This window comes from Agrilus planipennis, unplaced genomic scaffold (assembly GCF_000699045.2).
Source record: "Agrilus planipennis isolate EAB-ADULT unplaced genomic scaffold, Apla_2.0 scaffold59, whole genome shotgun sequence".
Classification (NCBI taxonomy): domain Eukaryota; kingdom Metazoa; phylum Arthropoda; class Insecta; order Coleoptera; family Buprestidae; genus Agrilus; species Agrilus planipennis.
The window spans coordinates 1216475-1240959 of NW_020438942.1; the positions used below are offsets into that span (position 1 = coordinate 1216475).

Sequence of the window (24485 nt, forward strand, 5' to 3'; positions counted from 1 at the left end):
TTAAATCTAGAGCCGTTCCAAATAAGAGCAAGCAGATTTCCATTTAATACGAATAGAGAAATATATTAATTTTGTAGCCTTTTAGTAGCAAAGGACTATTACAGTATGAATTTGATTTGCTTTGTATATTTATTTTTAACACTAATTCCAAGTTATATTCAGGAATACTGCGTTGTGGTTATTCACAGTCTATAATAACTTAAAAACTAAAAACACTTTTGGGTGTTTCATTCCCACCAGTCGGTAATGCTGGTGGGCGGGCAGTCCCTCCGGACTACGCCAGAAGGTAGAGCGGAAGGCCCTCCATTAGGAATCGTGGGAATGAGTGGGTGGTGGTTCGGGTGAGAAAGATGAAACTGACGAAGTGAAGACAGAAGAGAATGAAAGATTATCTGTGGAATATTACTGCCCCAACGTTTACCTAAGTAGTCCAAGGAAACCAGAGGAAAACATGGGCAAAGGCAGACGGATCCGGAATCGAACCGGCGTCCTCCCGAATGCTAAGCAATGGTCTTAACTTCTAGGTCATGCAGCTCGGTAGCCTATAACTGCATTGCGGACACTTATACTAATCATATACCATACAATGCAGAGTTCTCATTTGAATTTTTCGTTCATAAATTCCTAACTTAACCTACCTATGCTTAGTAACTGGTGATCATCAGTGCCTGCCCATCGACGCATAAAAAGTAGAATTCGAAATACTGATCTAAATTTGGATCATAAATTACACTGATGTTATTAGTGACGTAATCTTATAATTATGATAGATCACTAAAATCATAGATATTATCACTTTTGAATCAACAAATAGAAGTGATAGCAGCAAGTGTGTCTGCCAGTTCAGTGATCCAGCTGAAGTCGGATGTGGAAGTGTCTCCAACTGAGAAATAAATATGCAAACTATAACTATAGTACGCATTTCAGCTTATTATAAAATGAATTTACATTTGATTTATAGTATATGCAGTGGGTCAGCCTGGACCTATCATTAGCTATGGTCAGGATCTAAAATAATGGAGGGTTACTGCCTTAGTTGTATGATAGCATTGGTTTTGTTATATGGTCTAACATTTTGTAGTTGATCAGATCCTGATACTTCATTATTTGGATCAGTTCTTTACTCAAGGAAGAATGGTTGTTCCTACTTATCTTTCCTTTCTACATTAAATCAAATCGATCCAAATCTCAAGTCTTCAACTAGTAACGTATAGAAACTTCCCTTTTCCAAACTGACTGACTTTCAAACCAACGATGCTTTAATGAGATCTCATGTTAAAGAGTGGTTGAACCTTCATAGAAACATTATAATCACAAATTTATGTGTATATAATTTGGACTTCATGGTTTGATGGTGGTAAAATGATCCATTTTACTCCAGTTTTTGACCTTTGGTAAGAGTGCAGTTAGAGTACTAACTAAGCGTTTCAAACAGGTACCGGCATTCTAAACCAAGTATAACAGTGACTTCATTTAGCCGCTATGATACGAGCGGATTATTAATCGTGCACTTTAGTTACAAGTTGTTTTGTCTAATAATAATACATAATAGGTACCAAGAGGCTCGTGTGGCGTTTAATAAAAATAAAAACCATGTTCCGGTTTCATGAAGAAATTCACCCACAGTAACTGCATTCCATGAATTGCAAACTAAACAGCGTTCTTTACCTATAGATAAACACTGAAATTATATCGATAACATCACACCCACTGTACCGTTTATGTGTACCTGGCCATTTCTATAAATAAAATATAAAGCAGGTACCAACGTTGTTTACGCAACTCGGGGCACATTGTGTTCCTATTATGGCTCATTTGCATCGATACACTTCGTTACTTGATCGGAGACAATAACCCAGATGTATGTGGAGATAGAATTTCAGGCCATACGTACATTTCTATATAACAATACTAATTAAATTAGTATGTCAAAGTTTGAGCAACAAATATTTGTCTTGCTCGTTTAGGCCAAACTTCAATTGAAACAAGAAGTACAGGCCTGATGCTGGAAGCTGGCGGAATTTTTAAAATGGCGTGGATGCGCGGTGGCAAAAGTATGCAGTTTTAGGTATAAAGACTGCAGCCCTCTTTCTTCAGTATTCCTAACAGGGGCGTAGATTAAATATTTAAAAGCAGGGATCAGCGAGCAAGTAATAGACATACAAACAGAAGAACTAATTGTTGATGTTGGTGACAGTGTACTGTACAGTTCTAGCCGATCTCCTAAGACCGTCCATCGAGAGCTCTGCTCGTTCAAGCTTGTTCCAACTATTTCTGTCTTGCACACGCCTAGTGGGTTTTCTTTCTATCTTCGCGCCAATTTCTACAAGGTCACAATTCTAACAATTTGAAATGGATTGTACCTGCGCGACCGCTCGTCAGCTTCCTTCGTCTGACCTGTACACAGTATGGATTTTCATTCACGATCAGAATTCAAACAGAATGCGCATGAAACACTTCTCTCCCCACACTACAAGCACTCGCTGAAGACCATTTGGCCAAAGGAGTTAGTGATATTCAGCAAAATAGTAACGAGTGGGTCCCATTCTACAGATCAATCATATAACTCTCCAGCACGAAAATGAAGATAAACTTTCACCATAGGATTAGTAAGATTTTTAGTGGCGTCACAAAAATTAATGACACAAACAACGTGTCGTCATAGAATTTCTACTGAAATCGATCCAAAAACTCACTCAAATCCTTCGCAAATTGGAAAATATATTTGCCAAAATCTCCCATGTCAGCAGTGTGTAGAGAGCGACCAACGGAAGCAAGCAAGGATGTTCAAATCCAAAATGAAGGAGCTGCTGATCGTTTTTTCGCTATTTAGGACATAATCTACTGTAAAGCTAGATAGTGATCATGTAAGACTGGCACATGTAGGGAATGGCTGAATTATTCATCACAACAACACCCCAGCGCATTCTTTGTTGATTGTCTGGGAATATTTGGTCAAAGAAAGTATTCCCACATTGCTGCAACCTGCTTGCAGTCCGGATTGAGTCATCCAGCGACCTTTTTCTTTTCCCAAGAATGGAAACCCATCTCCAGAGTACTCATCTCATGACGGCGGAGTAGAGATCAGGCATCTTTGACGACGATTATGTACTCTATGATTTTGAAAAACTACGAAGGGCTTTTCCAAGGATGGCAATGGTTAGAGGGTGACTACTGTGAAGGCCGATAATAAAATATTGAGTAAAGATTGATCCACTTGTGTCTTATTTACAACTTTTAGGAACTCAATTGCCACACCTCGTATAACGGTAACGAACACAAAGTAGGTAAAATTATTGGAAGTTCGGTTTTCCATAATCAATGACGAGAATCAACTTCCTGCCTTTTGACCATCGATATGAGAAGAAAAGTCTGCCCAGAACTCGAATTTGTCTTGCTTTTAATTCATTTTATGTTTCCTCTCTACCACTCCCATGTATCACTTACTCATTATCTCGATAACCTATCAAATCTGCATTTAAACGATACGGCAATAAAAAGGGTGACATATTTTCCGGTGCATGACTAATTCGAAGCCGCTGCCTTTATAACGAGGCACATTTATTCATTTTAACGGGCGCCCATTATACGTTCGCGTATGTCAAAATTTTATTGCCCTCCTACTTATTCACACACGTGCGTCACACAATGATCTGCCCCTTGTACAAGTCAAATGCACATGCATTATACGCGACACATTGTCGAGTGACCGAAGCAAAATTTATTATTATGTTTCTAACCCGGTCGTAAAGTCCAAGACGACAAATTAAATCGGTTAGACCTGCTCGCTGTCAAACATGCAATTCTGTCACTGATGCAGGGGTTTAATTGTTCCTTGTATTTATTTGAATTTCCATTGTTTGTTTTAAAACCGAACGAGAATTGTTTGTCGAAGACAAATGATCGGAAAATGAAAGTGAAACTGTCGCCTTTAATTTTTATCTTTCCAGTAGATGAAAACATACAATCTTGGTTAGTTTTGTCTATATTAAAGAAAAACTAAATAATCATTGATGAAAATGATGAGATAGCCGGATGCGTAAAACGTCCGGAGCCTTTTAAATAACTTCAATCACATTTTGAGCAAATAATAGAGATGTTACTTACTTGAAATACAAAATACCTATTTCTATTTTGTATTTAAATACATTTTTCTATTTGCAAAATGCAGAACACCTTTTTACTGTTAAAGGTTTTGCTATCGTATCGGTCACCGATCAAACGTTATATAAAATGGAGGAATGTTGCTCACACTTGTCATTGAATGTATTAGAAATTTAAAAGGATGCATCCAAAGTGGTAGTGCTTTCTAATACTTTAACTGAATAGAATGCAAAATGTCTGAATTCCTTGGAAATGAATAAATCAAAATATTGGTCTAATGCAATTTCGCAGTTCCAAACGTCTTCGTGACTGACTTCAGTTACGACTCAGCACAAGTCAAGTTACCATTTCAGCAAGGAACAGCGAACGTTTGGATTTGCTAAATTCCATACACCATGGCAGAACACAGTTATGCTAACAGATTAAAAAAATCAAAAATTTACTTATTAGATGAATTTGAAGTTAAAGAAACCATGGATTGCATTTCTTTCTTTCATTACAATGTGTCAAAACCAATATAGGGTTGTATTTTTTTGACATAAAAAGTCTGGTATTGATTTTATATCAATAAAATTATTTATAATACTATTTTGGCTCTGATCTTTGACATTAAAGAAATTATTTTGGCATCAGTGTCATGTACCCATTTTATTTGTTGTCTGCTCCATAAAAACTAGTAGCATAATCTAAACTATCCCGTATATATTAGTAGTGCCAAATATATCTTTTTTGGGAAAGGAAAGCGAAATAGAAAACGACAAAACACGCAATAATTTTTATTGTCTATGTTGTAGTAGGTACATGTGACTTTCTTTTGCAAAAATGGAACCTAGACACGATAATAAACTCAATTCCGCAATACCTTCCACAATTTATCGTTTGTCTTCGATTTCTATTTCAATAAAATCGCTCGTATATTTCATTCGGCTCTACGTTTATTTTATTGGTCTCCATTATTATTAAAACATGTTTTTAAAATCATAAAATTAACTGGTCCTTCTCTGTTTGGCCATTTGAAACTTTTATTATCAGACCAGCAGACGTGTGACAAGTGCGTTTAGTGGTTCAGTGTAGTACATGTAGGTGTTATTCATAAGTTGCTAACGGAATTATTTAAAGTGGGGTAATTTATGCTACCAATCCAATAATAGCAAAATTGATACATCAAATGGAAAAAGGAGAAAGTACCTTTAAGATAGTTTTAGAAACTTACGTAACAGAAGCATATTACAAGGGTGAACTAAAAAGTTAACAATCTCATCATATTTAATAATACCCATATTATTTTCTTTTTATAACTAAACCATACTCGTTAATGTGAATTTCTGTCTCTTGCATCTTTATCATAATGAAAACAAGATGAACACGAATAAGAAGGGTGATGTCAATTCGCAACATGAAGCAATTTAGCCAGAATCTCCTATTTTGTCATCTATTACAACTGCATTGTTACAATGATTTAAGATGAAGCCCTGTATGACTGAGAAACATGGACGATGAACTCCCTGGAAAAGGAATTGTACCGTGGTCTATGGAGTGTTTGGAGTTTGGATAATGGATGATGATGGAACATCAAAACTAAACGGACCACGGCAAAACAGCCCAGAAGAAACCACCGCATCAATGTATGCCGATCGTGAAACCATAAAGACTACAGTAAAGTTAGATGTGCATATAAGATAGGTGCTACAAAAGGATGTTAAAAATACCGTGAGTAGAAAAGGTTTACAATGAGAAGGTATTAGAATGATTGTAAAAGAACAGATGACGCTTTGGAAGTCAATAAGAAATAAGCGATAGGTTGGCAGAGCAACTTAAATGACAATGAAAGGCTACTCAGAAGTATAACTAGCATCTAAGAGGGATAAAGGAAAAGGTAAAGGTTTAGACCATTGCTTAGCATTCGGGAGGACGCCGGTTCGATTCCGGGTCCGTCTGCTTTGATCCAAGTTTTTCTGTGGTTTCCTTTGACCACTTAGGCGAATGCTGGTGCACTAACATTCCACTTATAATCTTTCATTCTCTTCTGTCTTCATTTCGTCCGTCACATCTTTCTCACCCGAACCACCACCCACCCATTCCCAGGATTCCTGAAAGGAGGCTAAAGAGGGCCTTCCGCCCTACCTTCCGGCGAAGTCCAGCATTAGTGGCTGGTGGGAATGAAACACCCAAAAGTTGAAGTAAATGTTTTTAAGGTAAAGGTAGATCTAGATGAGGTTACTGTTCATAAATAGAGATGTAGGTTCCTATAGTTTTAGAGAAAATACTTAAATTCTGATATGAATCTTGAGTGATCATGATTTGTACTTGACTGAATCCTAAATGTTTTAATACACTTCGCATCAATAAAACAAATTCCTTTGTAAAATATGCAGAAATGATCAAAAATTTGTCATCCACAACATCAGTTGCTGGTCAGTTTTTCTTCTACATGAAATACACCTCAAATTAAAACAATTATTTAGTATGGGCACTTCTATTGAAAGTTGATATAAGCTTTCATCATTATTACTATCGTTGTATTCGTTGAGAAGTACATAACATCTTTTCTTCTTGTGAATAGCACGGTATCCATGACATCTCGGTCCTAATCAAGGCATAATAGACCGTTGGATAAGAGCTCTTCAAAAAGCAATTTGGCTGCCTAAAAACACCCAAACGTACACGCATATGACAGCTTCTAATTCGACGGATCACTTTCAAAACTTTGTCGACCCAATAAAAGCGAACAAAATTACCAACTCTTGCAATTTCACTAGGAAGACGTTTCAATTATTTATCGGTACGGGACCGCAATCTAACGTCTCTCAGTCAGTTTCGGAAGTTTTAATGCCAATTTTTATTTACAGTTAAACGATTTGCATATCTATAGACCTAATTTGAATAACAAAAACACATCATCGGAAAGCAGACAGCGGTGTTTGCAATAATTTGACAACGTGAAAGCAGTACCGATGTTTTCTTCTGCATACGGGAGACAATCAAAAAGTAATAGTAGGTAACTCTTTATCAGATTTCAGATTAAAAGTTCTTCGATTTCATTCTGTCAAATGGTTTAATTGTCTACGTTTCGACAAGAAGGCGTCAATAACTTACCCAAAAGTGGATACTGCGTCAATTAAATTTTCGGCAATGAATAAACGTCAAATGAACTTTTGGATCAACAATTAATTTACACAATACCTAAAACTATATTAAATCACTTCATTGCTCTCAATTCAAGTTTTTCAAATTTAGAAAATTGAATGAAAACACTTACAAAGTGTTTTAATGTTTATCTTTCTTCAATATTCAATTTTCAATAGCAACAAATAAAGCCTAAAAGTTAATTGCAAAATTAATCAAAATTGAATAAAATAATTAGAAGTGGTCTGTATTCTGTCGAAACTGCCAGATGCGGATCGCGATTTCGATCTTTTTGGATCTCATCAGCGCGTCGCAGACAGCTCCGACAGAACACAGACCAACTTTTACCTGCTGTCTTAACAGTGCGTTTAGAAAATACCACAAATGACGCGGTAAACGCCATCTGTAGTACGATGCTACATTTTAGTATTACGTATAATGACTCTTACTCCAAACTCATATAATCTTCGTTAATCCACATGTTTTCCCTATTTTATTAAGAGGGAGAAAAGAACGAAGTGAAGGATGGTGTTGTAAAGCAGAAATAATTAATGTATTCACGTAGAACGTGTTGTAAATTGTGTCCGTGAGCATGCATGAGAGTGTAAAAGACGATGAGAATTATTGTTGGGGAACAACTTAATTTATTTACCGTTACGTCACATGGTTAGGCCGGAGGACTCTTAAATTACGCAGGTACAACAATGGCCTAGACAAGACGACTTGTTTTATGTCGTATGCAAATAAATATCGGATAACAATACAAGGTGGGCTATGAATAGCAATCGCATCATACACCTCCTTAATATGGACACCTGTTACACTCTATATAATTCACAATATTCAATTACTGCTGGAACTGCAATAAAATTAAATGACGTAACTGTAAAATCTGGAAGAACACCCTGACATATCCGCATTAAAAGGTAAAACAAATTAAAAAGGGCCATTATCTTAGCGTGAGTAAAACTACAAATTACCAAAAGTAGTAAAAATTGCTTCCGATTTGAGCACAATTTATCAGCTCCGTCCAAAGTTACCACTGAGGATGTCGGCAAAGAATAACGAGAGCTTTGGAAAAGAAGAATTTTATAGACTATTGGGATCCGTCAAATGGGAGGAGCCTAAAAACATGGCGCCGATTAGGGAAAATTTATCGTAGCTCCTATAGTGTACCGTGCAATTTCCAAGTTTTTAAATTACGATAAAATGATAAGTACTGACACAATATGTGATTGGACTGACACAAAGCCTCGGAAAGGAAATTTCGTTGAAGGTGAGCGTGTTTTTAATGCCAATCACATTATAAAATTCGGAAATAACAAATCCGGAAGCTAACCTTCAAATTCCGGCAAGTTTACTGCCTACTTTTTACAAATTTCGGATTTAAAAAGTGATTGACGTTATATAATTGGTGAGGTGATTCTGGGTGATTTAAGCAATATCATATCAATGACTTGCACGTGTAAAGCCGATTTAAGAGAACGTTGCAAACACATTATTGCAACTTTGTTGTATTGCAGCAGGTAGTTTCTTAACCTCACAATAATTATATCGTATCATTAGAATTGTGTTAAATCAATTACACAGGAATAAATAATGTCTCACTTTATAATTTTAGTATGATTCTAGTTTTAAATATTAAGGTTATGGCTGATGGTAAATACTTGCTGAAATATAATCATGTGCATTAAAATGACGTGAACAAATTTTTATTCAGGAATTCACTTCTTTGATACCTACTGCTTTCATCCAAGCTTCTATTAGTTTACTTTTTTCTCTAATTTCCCGAATATATTTTTTACATATATGAAACGGTTAGTTTTTATTGGAAAATAGTTAATGTAGGTGAAGATCTATGTCTGAAGTGCTATTGCAGCTTTTCACTGAACATATTAACTTTTTATTTGATTTAGCTTTAGAAGAAAACTTCGTCGACTTCATCATCAAAAAAATTTTTACTTTTTCAAAGTGTTTTATTATTTTAATAAACAATTTTACAATTTGCGTGCACAGTTCGTATGTAAATTTTTCCCTTATTCGAGTTATAAATTTTGCCACCAGATGGTGTATGCCCATTTGACGTATCCCAATAATAATCACAAACTATCGTGAAATTAAAGAATTGTCTATAAAATTTATCCTTTAATCAAAGAATAAATCATTGGGAAGTCTTCACATACAATTGACAACAGATGATTATTTCCTTTTTTTGCCATTCGTTTTGACTGGACTGTACCATTTTTGCTACGATCTGTTGTACTTCGGCTAAATATTGATCCGCAAAATGCCGAATTCTAATGCAATATAGATACCTTAATGTCAATAATTAAGATAAATGTAAAGGCTTACCATAATAATTTAACTGTTTTTGCCAAATTCTTGCGATAGCGAAATAGCAGATGAATAGATTTAACCTAATAAAATGTCTGGATTATCTTAATCCCAAGAATTAACAGACCTTTTCATACATCAAACAAACGGTTGGATGAGTTGGTGTTATACGGTTTCTTATGATAATTTCGAAAAGAAAAAAACGGTGGAATGACCTGCAAAAACACTAGACTGACTATTAATGCAATAATGAGCATATACATCTACACCATACATTCTTCTCGTCTGTATATTGATAGTTATGACATTAAATAAAAATTGAAATGTCTCATTTTTAATACTGATGCTGGAGTAATCTAACCTTTAAAACGATCTCCAGAGCACATATTATCTCCAAGAATATAATCCACTGGAAATTTATTAGCGTTGCAGTCCAGACCCTATTGAAAACTACTAATGCTAGAGGGCAGGCAGTCCCTTCGGACTACTCCGGAAGGACGGAAGGTCCTCTTCAACCTCCTTTTTGCTATTGTAGGAATGAGTAGGTGGTGGTTGGGATGAGAAGGATGAAACGGACGAAATTAATGCAGAAGGGTGTGAAAGATTATCTGTGGAATATTGTTATTCCAGCATCTGTTTAAGTGATCCATGGAAAACAGGAAAACTTAGACAAGGGCAGATATATCCAGAACGGAATCGGTCTACTCCCGAATGCTAAGCAATGGTTTACAGCTCTAAGTCATCCTGCATGTAACACCTTAGAGCATTTGGGTCCATTCAGGCTAAGAAAGGCATCTCGTTGATGAGTTGAAGTAGCGTATCGACATGAGGGGCACGTCAGTCCTAATTGGACATACCAAAAAGGGTTCAAGTAGGGCATCGACATCAGGACCAAATCAATCTTAATATGGCAAACATGCCATTCCGTTAAACAGTTAAACAGGATATCCACATCATGCCCATATTAGTATTAATATGGCATGCCCCAAAAGGATTTAGGTAGAGGGTAACATCCCTTGGCCTAATAAAGTTAAAAATAAAGTACATCAGTCTTAATGGGGGATGCCCAAAAGGGTTTAGGTAGAGTATCATCAGAACCAAACTGACTAAATTGGCATGTCATAATAGGAAATGCTCCAATAAATCCGGATTTGCATGGTGAGAGGCCTAGCCCTAAACAAACTTTCAGTCAAAACGTATTGTTATCATAGACATATCACAATATTTGAAAGAGAAAAAAGAAAGTTTGGGGGTTTTTAGTCTTTGACTTTAACAGCCATTAAAATTTGAAAGAATTATGATAAAGATTCTAATCATTTATTTGAAGTTTCACTTCAATGAGGTAATGAAATCCAATGATTTGTTAATCTTTGTTTTCCGTATATATAATTCTACAATCTTACAACTTATAGTAGATGAAACGCTTTTTATTTTACTCTTTCTTTTCTCAATTTTCGCTCTCGTTCCTTTTATGAATCAATATCGTTACGACTTAATAGGTTGACATTTGTTCGGAAAGAAACAGGTATTAATGTTCATCATTACGGAGATTATTATATTCGGAGATGTATCCAAGGTCTCTTGTACGCTTGTAAATTAAATTAAAAAATAAAGGAAAGAAAGAAAGACGCGGAGATGTGAGCAATCTTACTTAGGAGTTTCTTTGTGGAGCCAATTACTAATATTCCACGGGCAGCCACTTTATCGGATTGTCCTATTTTATGGCTACAAGAAGGCTCCGTAACATTAAGAGGCAATTTCGCAGATCGCGATAGGTGTACGTAATGACTTCAGACATACGTAAGAAGACATACAACTACTCACACAAGCCATACCCACTTGTATTAAACAGGCAGACAAAGGTAACATACTGTAGAAAGTAAGTTACCCCTATAAGAAAGTTATGTATGTAACAAGTAGAACATCATCATCATAGGGTCATAGCACCTCCACTTTTTCCCATCCTGAGTCAATCTTCGCATTTTCTTTAAAATAGAACATATAACATTCCTAACTATTTGTGAACATTAACCTAACCTAGGCATACCTTTGCTCCTTTTCACTCCGTTCTAATGTATCCCTAGAAAATCCTTTATTTTTGAAGGTGCCCTATCATTCTGTTACTATATTGACTCCATAACGCCAGCTGTTCTCCTATTTAACACCTCCTGATTTCTAGGTAGCACATCCCTAACTATTTATGAACAGTAACCTAAACTAGGCATGCCTTTACTCCTCTTCATTCCTGTTCTCGCATCTAATATATCTTTAGCAAATACTTCGTGTTTCAAAAGGTGCCCTAACATTATATCTCCATATTGACTCCATACCGCCCTTTGTTCTCCTATTTAATACCTCCTTATTTCTAGATAGCACATCCCTAACTATTTGTGAACAGCAACCTAAGCTAGGCATGCGATTGCTCCTGTTTATTCCTGTTCCCGCATCTAATATATATCTGGGTAATCCTTCATGTATCAGAAGGTGCCCTATTATTCCTATTTTCATAATGACATCGTAGCGCCCTTTGTTCTCTTTTTTAATACCTCCTCAACTCCATCTGCACATCGCGTTTAACCTTTATTTTACGTTGCGTCCACCGTCCCCAAAAGTTTTCCTGGAATTGCTAAATGATCCATCCTGAGTTATCTGCCTTTCTAGATATCGAAAGGAAACGATTTCTTCTAAGTTGTTTGTTGCCTCAATTATGACACGGTGTCCAAAACAATTGAAATCAAGAGCTGATAGAATTGAGAAAAAAATGAGACAAATACTGAAAATAAGTAGACGGAAGATTGATAGAGATCTGTAGCTAAAAATCTTTTAAGAACGAAATACGTAAAATGAATCAAAATAAAAATTGGTGGACTTCCATAAATCTTGAATACCGTTTGTGAAAAATTAACTTTTAATGGCGTCCGAAACGAATTATCACTACTTTGATAAACCAATTATCACATTCCCAGTGTCCCATTTCCAAAAATGACTTGTAGTAATTAAGGGAGAGTCTTTTTCAGTTACAATACACTCGACAAACAAATATTGTTCTTATATATTTATACTTTAGTCATATTCTGATTTCTACGTCTGTGACCAATTGTACAAAATGCAGATTCAAGCGAGGGACTAACGCATCTATGCAGCAAAACGAGCAATTCGAAACCGAGGCAGCAGACACTGCACACCACACAGCCCAGCCATAGACGTGAAGCGTAATTCCATACCGTGTGATAGAGCATAGCACCTTCGGACGAATAAAAGATAATGATAATAAACAGGCGCAAACTTCGCGACTGCACGATCACTTAAAAATTCCCAGTTCGTTGCGGCAAGGAACCGCTGTTGCCGACTTAGTATAATAATCTCTGTAGGGGCAGTAAAACAGACCAAAAGATCCCCTTGAAAGTTGTGCGAAGACACACATGTACAAACATTAAATGCGACAGGAGCTGTGGCTAAACGCCCGGCGACGAAAACATTAGGTTACGATATGCCTTACGTCAGGCTATGATAAAAGAGGAATCCTGATTGGGTTAAGTGGGATGCAGTAGGTTAGATTTTGATTTTGATTTTGTTCATCATCATCATACGGTCGTCAGTCCTAAAACTGGTTGGACACGTATCTCCACTGTTTCCTATCCTGAGCTAAATTTCGCATTTCCCTAAAACTAGAACAGCCCACATCCTTAACTAGTTGCGAAGAGTAACCTAATCTAGGTCTACCTCTACCCCTCCTAACTCCTGTTTCTGCCTCTAATATGTCTCTGACTAGACCTTCATGCATGAGAAGGTGTCCTACCAGCCTATCTCGTCTATTTTTTATTGACTTCCATAAAGTCCTCTGTTCTCCTATTCTTTCCAATACCTCTTCATTTCTAACCTTTTCTACCCACGATATCCTCATCATCCGCCTATAATACCATGTTTAATTTCTTTTAATTGATAATGTGGGATTTTTAAAGACATTCTGTTTAAATAATCAATAGAAGAGAAAATAAAAGCAGAACAAAACTATAATTTGCAATCACCAAATATTATCTATACTTAAAGTTCTCAACTCAATACCAAATATTTATTGAAAATGCCAAACCATTAACATTTCCTTTCTTCCTTTTAAGCAAAAAACGTGGAGAAACGCAAGAAATATTGCAATTAGAGAATTTTGGTGTTAATTACAGATACGGAAATGCATTTGGCAACACTGCATCTTAAAAAAAAAAGAACAAGTAATCCTCAGGCAAAGCGTGAATGCTTTTGTAACCACGATGAAACTGATGGATTTTAAGATAAAATGAAGAAACGCAACTCGGTTACCGCACAAAAATGGAATGATATCTAGTAGTCGTGTTCGTTTAAGGGGATGTACGAATGCGATTTACTTATCTAGAAGGTACTGGTTGGATTCGTTCAATAAAATGGACCATAGTAGGGATACAGATGAAATTATAGCGTAACTGATGATGATTTTACCATTGTGTGTAGTAAATTCATCTTCGTCTATTCTGTACATGGACATTATCAGGTAAACTGGATGGGCTCCTTATTTTCCAACCCTTTAATTCAAATGACTACTTCCAGAACCACGATTATTGTAATCACTTTTTTGCAGTTGCAACCAATTGTTTAACTACTAGATACTCGAATAAAATAATTCGAACTGGTGTGTATTCTGTCGAAACTGCCAGACGCGGATCGCGATTTCGATCTTTTTGGATCTCATCAGCGCGTCGCAGGCAGCTCCGACAGAACGCAGACCAACTTTTACCTGCTGTCTTAACAGCGCCATTTGTCGAATTTTCTACTAGCTACTCAATATCAATGTGATTATGAAGTAACGATTAATGTCGAGAACAATATTACTAACCAGAGAGTACGTTTTGAGCTGAGAAACCAGCAAATGCTGTGTTCCTACGAGAATTCTTGGATTCGAATCTTTACAGTCGTTCTGGTGTGAACGCCGCATAATAAAGGATCTGGCTCGTGCCTAACTTCACGTGTGTCAGAATCTCTTACTTTCTCAATTTGTTGTGTAATAATGACTGAAAACTTCTAGAGATTATAGAATATTGGAGAATCGGACAAGGCGCGCTAAACAATCATGAATTGACTGAGTTGTTAGAAATTTGGAGACGTTATGACTACAATCGAAAAAGATAAAATTGATTACATAAGGATAACTGAACGATTAAGTTTTTATTATTAAAGCATGACGTGATCCGCAGGATAAATATTTATGTCTACAATAAATCAGCTGACCCAGATTAAGGATAAAAATAAAGAAACCTCTCTTTTTAATAACGGTACCAATAAAAATGCAAACAAGTAATTGACAGCAATATTTATGTCCAATTTCATTCGATGTTTACATTGCGTTACCGATGTTGAACAATAAAAATTCACAGTGGCTTCTTGAGGGCCGTAATAATTGGCAATTCGTCCTTATCTCGATGAAGGTGTACTGCATTTAAACAGGTAAGTACGTCCAACAACAATGTAGAGAGAGAGAGAGAGCGAGAGTATGTGTGAGAAATTGGCATCAAGCCAGACGTCCTGTATTACAGAACGTAACAATCGCCAATTAGAAGGCGCGTCGGTCACGTTCGGCTGGCACAAGAGGTGCCGAGGGGCGAACGCGGTTTTACCAAAAATATCTTTTGCAAATGAGCTCTGTTGCTAAATTATGCGTCGCCAGGACTTGTTTAAAATTCATCACGACATGCCGCATTCCTACTGAGAAGGATACAACGAAATCTCGCCTCCGATGCGGTTCAGAAAGGTAGTCTAATTTTGGTTATTGCATTATCTCAAAACCTGTTAGTAGCCTTTTTAGAATGACCCTAGGTGTTATGAAGGGAATATGACCATAGCGAACATCATCATCATCATCAAAAAGTCGTCAGTCCTAAGACTGGTACGCACCTCCAGTTTTTCCTATCCTAAGTTCATATTCGTATTTTCCTTTAACCAGAACATCCTACATCCTTAACTATTTGCGAACAGTAATCCATTTTAAGTCTACCTCTAATTCTCTTAACTCCTGTTTCTGCATCCAATATATCTCTAACCAGCCCCTCATGCCTGAGAAGGTGTCCTACCAGCCTCTCTCGCCTGTTTCTTATTAACTTCCGTACTGACCACTGTTCTCCTATTCTTTCTAGTACCTCCTTATTTCTAACCTTCTCTATCTATGGTATCCTCATCATTCGTCTGTAACACCACATTTCAAACGCTTCTAACCTTTTCTTTAAGAATCTTTTTCGAATTTCTAAATTAACCGCTGACGGTCATAGAAATGACTAGTTTTTGTGAAGGCCACTCAACCCTGCTCTATCCTCTGTTTTATTACTCCTTCCAAACTGAATTATCTGACTTCCTAAATACCCAAAATCAGTTTCTTCTTCTAATTTTTCGTCTCCGACCTTTATATTCATTTCTGGCCAACTAACGCCTACTATGTATACCTAATTCTAGCCTATCTATCTCAACTTTCAATTTTTGTAACATAGGAATCCTTATTTAAACTTTTTATGGGTTACAGTGTTTTATCTTATTTCAAAAGCTACGGAGTAATTTTCGATTTACGCGCGGATAATATCTAAGAAAACTAGCAAGTCCAGTGAAATGGGCATGTTACAATTCTGCCGCGATTGACAACCTTCGATCGGTCGAATTAGCATGAGAAACGACCTTGAAAGAGTATACAGGATTCCAATCAGCAACCGAAGAATTGACAACTTCCTACCAAACGCTCGGCTCTCTCCGACCACGGATGGCTGATAGTATTCCTCACCTGTCAAACGTGAAACATACGCAAGAAGAGTGTATACGTATGCATATAGGTACATCTACGTGTGCGTATGTATGTGAGAATGCTCTTCTTGTCTATAAATACGCGAATCGACGATATCGACCGTAAGATCTGGAGCCTATTGACCGGCCTGTTACATCCGAAGGTTATCGACATCTACCGGAATAGTTTAATGCAAGAGTTAAATAATTATTACGTTAGCAGTTTGCCATTTTGTGTTATTAGGAAGTCGTAAGGCGAACTGGATGAGCCTTGTGCAAGCGATCATCATGTTCTACGAAGAAGACGATCTCGAATTGCCATATGACGATGCTCACTTTTATTGAACTCTTCGACAGAGAAAAAAAAACGTCCCGAAGCCACTAGAGGAATTAACATACACTAGAGTGAAAAATATTTGAAAGAAACTCAAAAAATTTTGAAAAGGAAGCTAGACACCACTTTAAATAATTTTGTATCAAAATGGACCCTGCTCCTAAAATTACAACGAAAGAATAAAATAAAACCAAGCTCTTTGGAGCATCCTTATAATTTAAATATTGGTATTTAAGGGATGTATAAGTAAAAACTAAAAGAAGCAGCTGATTTTCTACATTTAAGGGGTCAGATAGCTGAAGACGAAAAAACTGCTAGAGATATAACATAAAAACAACAGACTCAGTTAATTCGGAAAAAGTTTGCTGGACCGCTCTGTATGGGTGTAAAGCGTGGATGGTGGGCGAAAAAGTTGTCATAGGAAGATGTTAAAAATAGGTTAGAGATGAGTAGGTACTAGAAATAGAAGGAGAACAGAGAGTGTTGTGAAAATCAATAACAAATAGATGAGATAAATCGGTAGTAGGGCATCTTTTCAAGCATGAAGGACTAGTTAGAGACATATTAGAAACAGAAACAGAAATTAAGTGAGGTAGAGATAGACATAGACCATATTACAGTTCGGAAATAGTTAAAGATGAAGCTTGCTCAAGTTCAAGATAGAAGAGAGTAGAGGTAGATGTCGTATTGATGATGATCACTATTGATAAAGGAGGATCCAGTCGAAGGAAAAATGAATTCAATTTAAAAAAGAGTTTAAAAGAGAGTAATTAGGTTACGGTATGCATCTTGACCTTACCTAAGGCTATGATAAGGGAGGATTTTCTGATTGAGCGTGTACTAGGGATTAAGTGGAAGGAAAAATGAAGTCAATTCAAAAAAGGGTTCTGGAACGAAAAATCAAAATTGACGCTGCCTATCACGTGAACAAATTGCATATCATAATGATCTAAGAGAAATTGAGGAGTAACAAAAAATATTGACTTACCACACACTTGGAGGTATCTAATATTTCCACTTCCGTCGTAACGTTGTCGAAGGTGACGTTATGCCGATAAAGGAAATCTGAAACGGAAAGAAAAACAGAACATCACATTTCAGTGGTTGATAAAATAATAGCCCGCCGTTTGTTCGTAAAGGTTATGGACTCTCCGGTCTCACGATGACGGTTCACATGCATGAACTGGTCATGAAAAACACTGAATGCAACATTTCACATATTTTACAAAGGCACAGAGCCCATTCGTACCTACCCATACACATATAAGCGAATATATGTATATGTGTATATATTTTAAAATAAATGGCAGTCTTTGTATTGTTAGAACAAATCCATAGAATAGAGAAGTTTATTGATCAGGATGCCTGCCAGCGCTTAAATACCTCCATACATGAAGTAAGAAATTTATAAGAGAGCTTTCGCGAAAAGTGCGCTTTACTGTTGCAAATCGTGACATCAAAATGGTATTTTGCAGGGTGACTGACGGAACTGGGATAATTTATGGGAATGGATTTAGCGGCAGGAGGGACCGTCCAATGATTTATTGAACGTAAAATTGACAAAGAAATATTCAAACATGAGAAACAAAACAATCTACTCAGACATAACACAACGCGGAACTGTTTTATCTACACAAGTTAAAATCTGTAGAATTTGTTGTTTAGAATTGTATGCAGTAACTACTTTTAGTTTTCATGCGTCTCATAAACTATAGATTCTGGGTTAGTGTCTAATTACACCTATGAGTGCACGAACTTTCCCCATAAGTACGCCATGACGTTGAGGTGGACAACACTTTTGCAGAGTGCATTACCATCTCTAGTCCGAAACCATGATACATCCATAGTATCTAATGCACAGGTACAATTACTCAACATATCCACATGCATAGACTTGCACGTTTTCAATATATACCTTCGAAGTCCTTAAGGAAAAATGCAACTTTAAGGGATCATATCTTTACGACTTAGTGCCCATTCAGACTTTTCAATAGCACGTCAAGAATTATCATAATCCAAAGCTTCAAAGAGATTGACAGAGAGTCATTTCCGCAAAGATCTAATGGGGTCCTTTGTTCTTATTAAACTATAGGATATCAAGTGGGAACAAAGAATAGAAAACGTCACGGTCCGCTGTGCGATGAGAGACTGCGCATCAATTTCGATCGTCAAATACAAAACGTAAACAAAATCTCCTTGCCTATGCGTCATATCGGATGCGTACTGCTCCACTGCGCAGCGACCATCGAGCGCAACATAGTGGGACTCTGAAGCAGGCCATGTAATTTCACCTCCTATCTATAGTCTTTTTCGTTTTTTGATGGTTTCGATGAATATTATTCAATGATGGGCCCAGCACATTTAAACTTTACTAGACGACTGCATATACGCCTGTAGAATAAATCTGTTCCTTTTTATTATTTCTATAGTATATTTGCATTAAGAAATTACCGTTCGCTTTCTGCCTCTTCGTACATTTAAATATATTGTAATGGTTATTGCTGTTTTGCTGTGCTTAATTTCTTCATTTCGTCGTCGAAACGTCGAAATGGCTTTGCATTTTCACGACTTGCCATTTCGCTTGAGCACGAGAACGAAGAAGAACGCTTACGTTACAAATCAGTTAAGAAATTTGAACTGTCTACAATATTAATTAGTTCTATGAATAACGTCTTAATACTTCAGCTTTAATCCACGATTCACCAGTAGATAACTCAAGTTCGTTGTTTAATGATGATAGTTTATAAATGGGTACCTAATTAATAGAAAGCGGTTTCAATAAATAATGAGTCTATAATAATCGTCGAATACCTAAACATTTTTTTGAATACAAAAGGAATATCATTAAAGAATGCCCATGACTTTTATTCGGATTCGCTATTTTCAGTAAAAAAGTAAAATATAGTCACTACTGGGATTCCAGTGATTTGTAATTTTGTACTTTTATACATTTTTAAGTGACACATACATCTTTTAAGTTGTAAATTTTTGTCAAGGACAAAATATGCACACTGTTCTACACAAATGTTTTTCTTTTTTTGATATATACATTTATTATGCGTTCTCCGATTCCTTATAGAGATACCTGCATTAGAGAAAAGAGAATCTGTAGTGCGGGGAGCATGGTTTTGGAAAGAAAGAGACTAGGGTTTGTCGGTTTTTAAAAACCGGTTTTTTGGAGAAAATTATGAACTTCGAAAACCGGTTTTTTAGTAGAAAATATCGGTTTTCAATGTATGAATAACACTTAAAAAAAATTTTAAAAATGACAAATGTAGCCAAATGTATCAGACTGATGAAAACACTTGGAATCATATCGGACCGATATGATTCCAAGAAACGGTGTGTTTTGTCTATTGGATGAATTAATTTAGATTTTATATCAGTTTGTCTTAGCCCTGTATTCTTAACTTTGTGAGAAGGACTAGGATCGACTATCTATTAATTGCATAACAAATAGCTCGTCCATACGAGAGTAATTGCAACAACGAAATTATTGCTTACCACAAAACAACCCGGTCAACTATTATTTCTTTGTTCTACTAAATTGCATAAAAAAATTTTACTATCAATAAAATTGAAACTGCTTTTAATCACTCTAAATTTTCTGTTAAAATTTTTTGTTCGAATTATAGAATATTCGAGCAAAAATTTTTTTTATAAAAATTCGAAACCGGTTAAAACCGGTTTTCTGGAAAAATTACTATTCGAAAATCGGTTTTCTAAAATGTCGGTTTTTGTATAAACCCTAAAAGAGACGTTAAAGATCACTCATAGGGAATGGACAAGAAATTATGCTTATTGTAGTACCTTACAATAAATGATATTTTAATAATTACCAGCAGCGAATCCCGGCGTTGCTCGGGTTAAAATACATCGCATGGTTAATGCAAAATTATTCCCGATAATGACAGACCACCCTGTACCTTTATAAAATTTCTTAATAATAGCAGATCATTCTAGAATATTCTAGACTATTTGGACAAAATCTAGAAAATTCAAGAAATCCTTGATAATTAATTGCGGACATTTGAAACTTTCCAGATCATTCCAGATATTTCTAGAACTTTCTAGAACATTCTAGATCGATTGTAACAGTTACACACATTCTGGGGTTTTCATTTCAGAAATTTTTAGAACTTTCCAAAAGGTCTCATAAGTTAGAAAAGAACAGATATATATTTTTCCACATTTTCGGCACCCACAACTACCCACCGCGACCAAACTCCCTTACTTTCAGTAGGAGACCAAGGGGTATTTACCACCCCAACGGGAAGTTGATAGAAGTTGGTAGTGAAAGAGAAAACCCTGTTTTTACGTACGCACATTAGCATTATATATATATTTAGATTAGTATTTTACGAGCATCAAATGTAATTCTGTGACGGTGAACTTTTTGGAATTTTTTTTTAGCGTCTGCCTTTGGAATGAAAAATCAATTGGAGGCAGGAAATCCAAAAATCCCCACTATTATTTCAATGAAATGAAACAACCTATCACAAATCTCATAAAATTCACGGCGTATTTTTATTGTTATGCATTTGATCTCATTGAAGATTATCCGGTTTCTTTATCTCTCGAAAAAGATAAACGCAAAGCAATTACGCACCACTTATATAATAGTTACAGTTGATTTTTCTGAGTTGTTGTCACATCTTAAGCCAGTTTTTTATTTCAATTAGTCATTAAAAAGTGTGCAGTTTATCTGCTTCGATTTAAGCGGTCACGTCGGACTGGTATCACAGCAGTCGCATCCTTCTAATGCTACTTGACATCGATTCTTCACTAGGGTTAACAGTAAAGCTGTAGTTTTTCGATTCATTAGGAAGCAGTTCTTCATTCCGCTCGCGACATGATATGTCAATAAATAATTGGAAATCAAAGTTGCGAATCCTCATCCTGTCTCAACACAGACATGCATGCCTACACGCACACGTTAAGTATTATTTTCATACTTTCATAGAAACGATGAAGTAACGCGTACCTCGAAGACTGTAGTGCTAAACATAATCACTCATTTTCTTACCACTACCGACATACCACTAATAAAGAAATAAGTAGAACAGGAAATTGTGGGACAAACAATTTCTGGGCGGGGGATTAAGAAAATAATTCCTGATAACACCTCCATTATAGAAATTATGTTCGGTAATATATGGAAAACACAACAAACGAAAATCAATTGAACCATCTTCGACTACCATACGTATAAGAACTTTCCAATATCTAACGGATAGAACTGTGACTACTTTTGATATCCAGGATATTGTCATTTTCTGGAAATTTTTAATTACAAATTACCAATCTTTTGATGTATTAAGTGTGCTTAGATGTTAATTTTCGATCAGGGTCATAGATAGAATGCGATAATGACTGTGATGGCCGATGGAATCGACAGTATGAAGGATCTCTGGTTCACATGTGTGAAGTGCTATACACTTTGTGGTTATGTAAAGTTATGGTGTGAAAAAATTCTCTAATTGGCTTATATGAAGTGCTATGTAACAATGATTTAGGTTAGGCTATGGTGCAAAAGGCTCTCCTCACTGATATGTGTGAAGAGATATGCACTAGAGGATTCAGTTAGGTTGATTGACGTAAGTGCTGTACACTGAGGGCTGAGGTTAGGTGATGGTACAATGTAAGTGCTATGCAAAAGGGACAACAATTTAGGCGGGTTCAACTATTAAATAATTATATTAATTTAATTAAAAACTAACCGGAATTTTCACTTTTTTTGTTTCATCATGAACAGTTTTACTCTAAAACATTTTTATTTACGAACAGCAAGAAATTCTTAAAGAATCTCTGAAATGCCAAACAAAACAGTGAACTGCACGTTTTAGACGTTCTGATATTGCTAATTTATTAACTAACTGATATAATGCCAAACAGGCAACTTGTAAATAAATACATTTGAGTATGTATTGAACATTAGAGAGCTCCAATATCGATCATAATTCCCTTCAAATTCACAAATCTAAACATTCTGCATTTTGACCAGCTGGGCTAACTTCATTTCGTTTCTAAATTTCTTAATTTATTGCTTATTCAACAATGAAGAAAGGAAGACACTCCGATTGGCAGCGGATGAAACACTTTAGTCAAAGTTGACATGTGTGTTATGTATGTATGCAGGTAGGTAGGCAGCAAATGTGTTACTTGTCATCTTTATTTATTAGTTTTTGTTTAATCTCACACTTAACTGGCACTGTATGAAATGCAAAGGTTTTGCTTCGAACGTCCGCTGCATGTCAACAACGGCCGACTCTTAACATACATAGTTTTAATCTGGCAGAAAAAAAAATATCAATTGCTTAAATTCTAGACCGCCTTTCACCTAAACGGAAGATACGGAATACAGAAACGCCAAACTTCGGATCAAAGAACTAATTACTTTCATGTATACGGGGTGAACTACTTTAATCAATTCATGTCAGCATGGGATGACCCCCTTGTGAATTTGTAGGACCAACTGACTATTTAACTTCTTCCCCCCGTAGCGCAGGTTAATATTCTCGATCTCGATCTCGATCTTTAAAAATCTGACCAAATATAGAGATTTTACTTAAATAAAGAAAAGTTTTAAATGAATGTGAACATGGGATGGTGGAGTCATCTATGGGCGATCCCTTCCGATCACCTACAACTTTTGATTGAAAACAAACTTCATTCCAGACTATCCCGTGATCTATATCACAATCTCCTGTAACTGTACTCCATTGCTTTGGAAGATATCATTTGCGAAGAACGATAAGAATTTGGAAGGGGAAAGCATCATAAACACAGAAAAAACCAACATTGCATACTATTCATATCTTTTCGGGTTTCAGTCAGATTTCCAACGCTTGTCAACCGTAATCTACTCCAGGTCTACTTCTACACCTCCTAACTTCCGTTTCTGCTTCCAATATGTTTCTGACTGTACCTGGCCAAATCGCCACGAAAGATAACATCTGCGAAGAACGATTAGAATTTGAAAGGGCAAAGCATCACAAACACAGCAGAAAAACCCAACATTGAATAATATTCGTGTCTTTTTGGGTTTCAATCCTATTTCCAACGCTGGCCAACCGTAAGATCACTCAAACATAGCGCACCCTATAAAAGATCACCTTCAGAAACATTCTGACTCAAGAACGTCATGCAACAGCGGGGTCTAGTAGTTACTCCATAACTTAGGAGGTCATCGATCCGTTTGTCTTGGTCCAAGTTATTTTATGGTTTCCTTCGGTTCTGTACCTACACAAATGCTGCGATCGTAAAATATTCCACAGATAACCTTTCACTCGTCTACTGTCTTCAGCTCACCCGTCTGTTCTTTCTCTCCATTACCGTCACCACCCAGACATTCCCATAATTTCTCAAGGAAGCTGCTAACGTCTTCTGAATTCCTTATCCACATTTTGTTCCACAATATAAGTTAGTGCATCAGCCGTAAATGCATCAGTTGACTGCAGCAAACTATTTTTTTTGTTGAAAATGTCAGTTTAGGTCATCCCTGAGAAAGTGAACTGCAGGCCGACAAAATGTTGGAACAAAATAAAACCCACACGATTGAAACTCGAAAACCCTAATTGGTAATACAGTGTTCATTGGCACTGGAGAAGCCAGTAACTACCTCTAAGCTGGTTCAAAGGGTGAAAGATACCTTAAATGAACTAGAAACGAGGAATAGAGTAACTATTACCTGGATACCTGGTCACTCCGGATACAAGGGTAACGAAAAAGCTTACAAACCTGCAGAGCAGGGAGCAGATATGGAAGAACCGGACGGGGAGGTAGGAATACCATACCA

The 24485-nt window shown here is 36.4% G+C and overlaps 1 protein-coding gene across 1 annotated transcript in view; it reads right to left on the reverse strand.

The window, feature by feature from the left end:
- LOC108737922 (ras-related and estrogen-regulated growth inhibitor) overlaps positions 1 to 24092 on the reverse strand; it is a 169664-nt gene extending 145572 nt beyond the window's left edge. The window contains exons 1-2 of the mRNA XM_025974583.1: positions 23999 to 24092; positions 17676 to 17752 (exon numbers count right to left, since the gene is read on the reverse strand). Coding sequence (XP_025830368.1) covers positions 17676 to 17752; positions 23999 to 24092 — 171 coding nt within the window. The remainder of the gene's footprint in view (positions 1 to 17675; positions 17753 to 23998) is intronic.
- Positions 24093 to 24485: the final 393 nt, after the last annotated feature.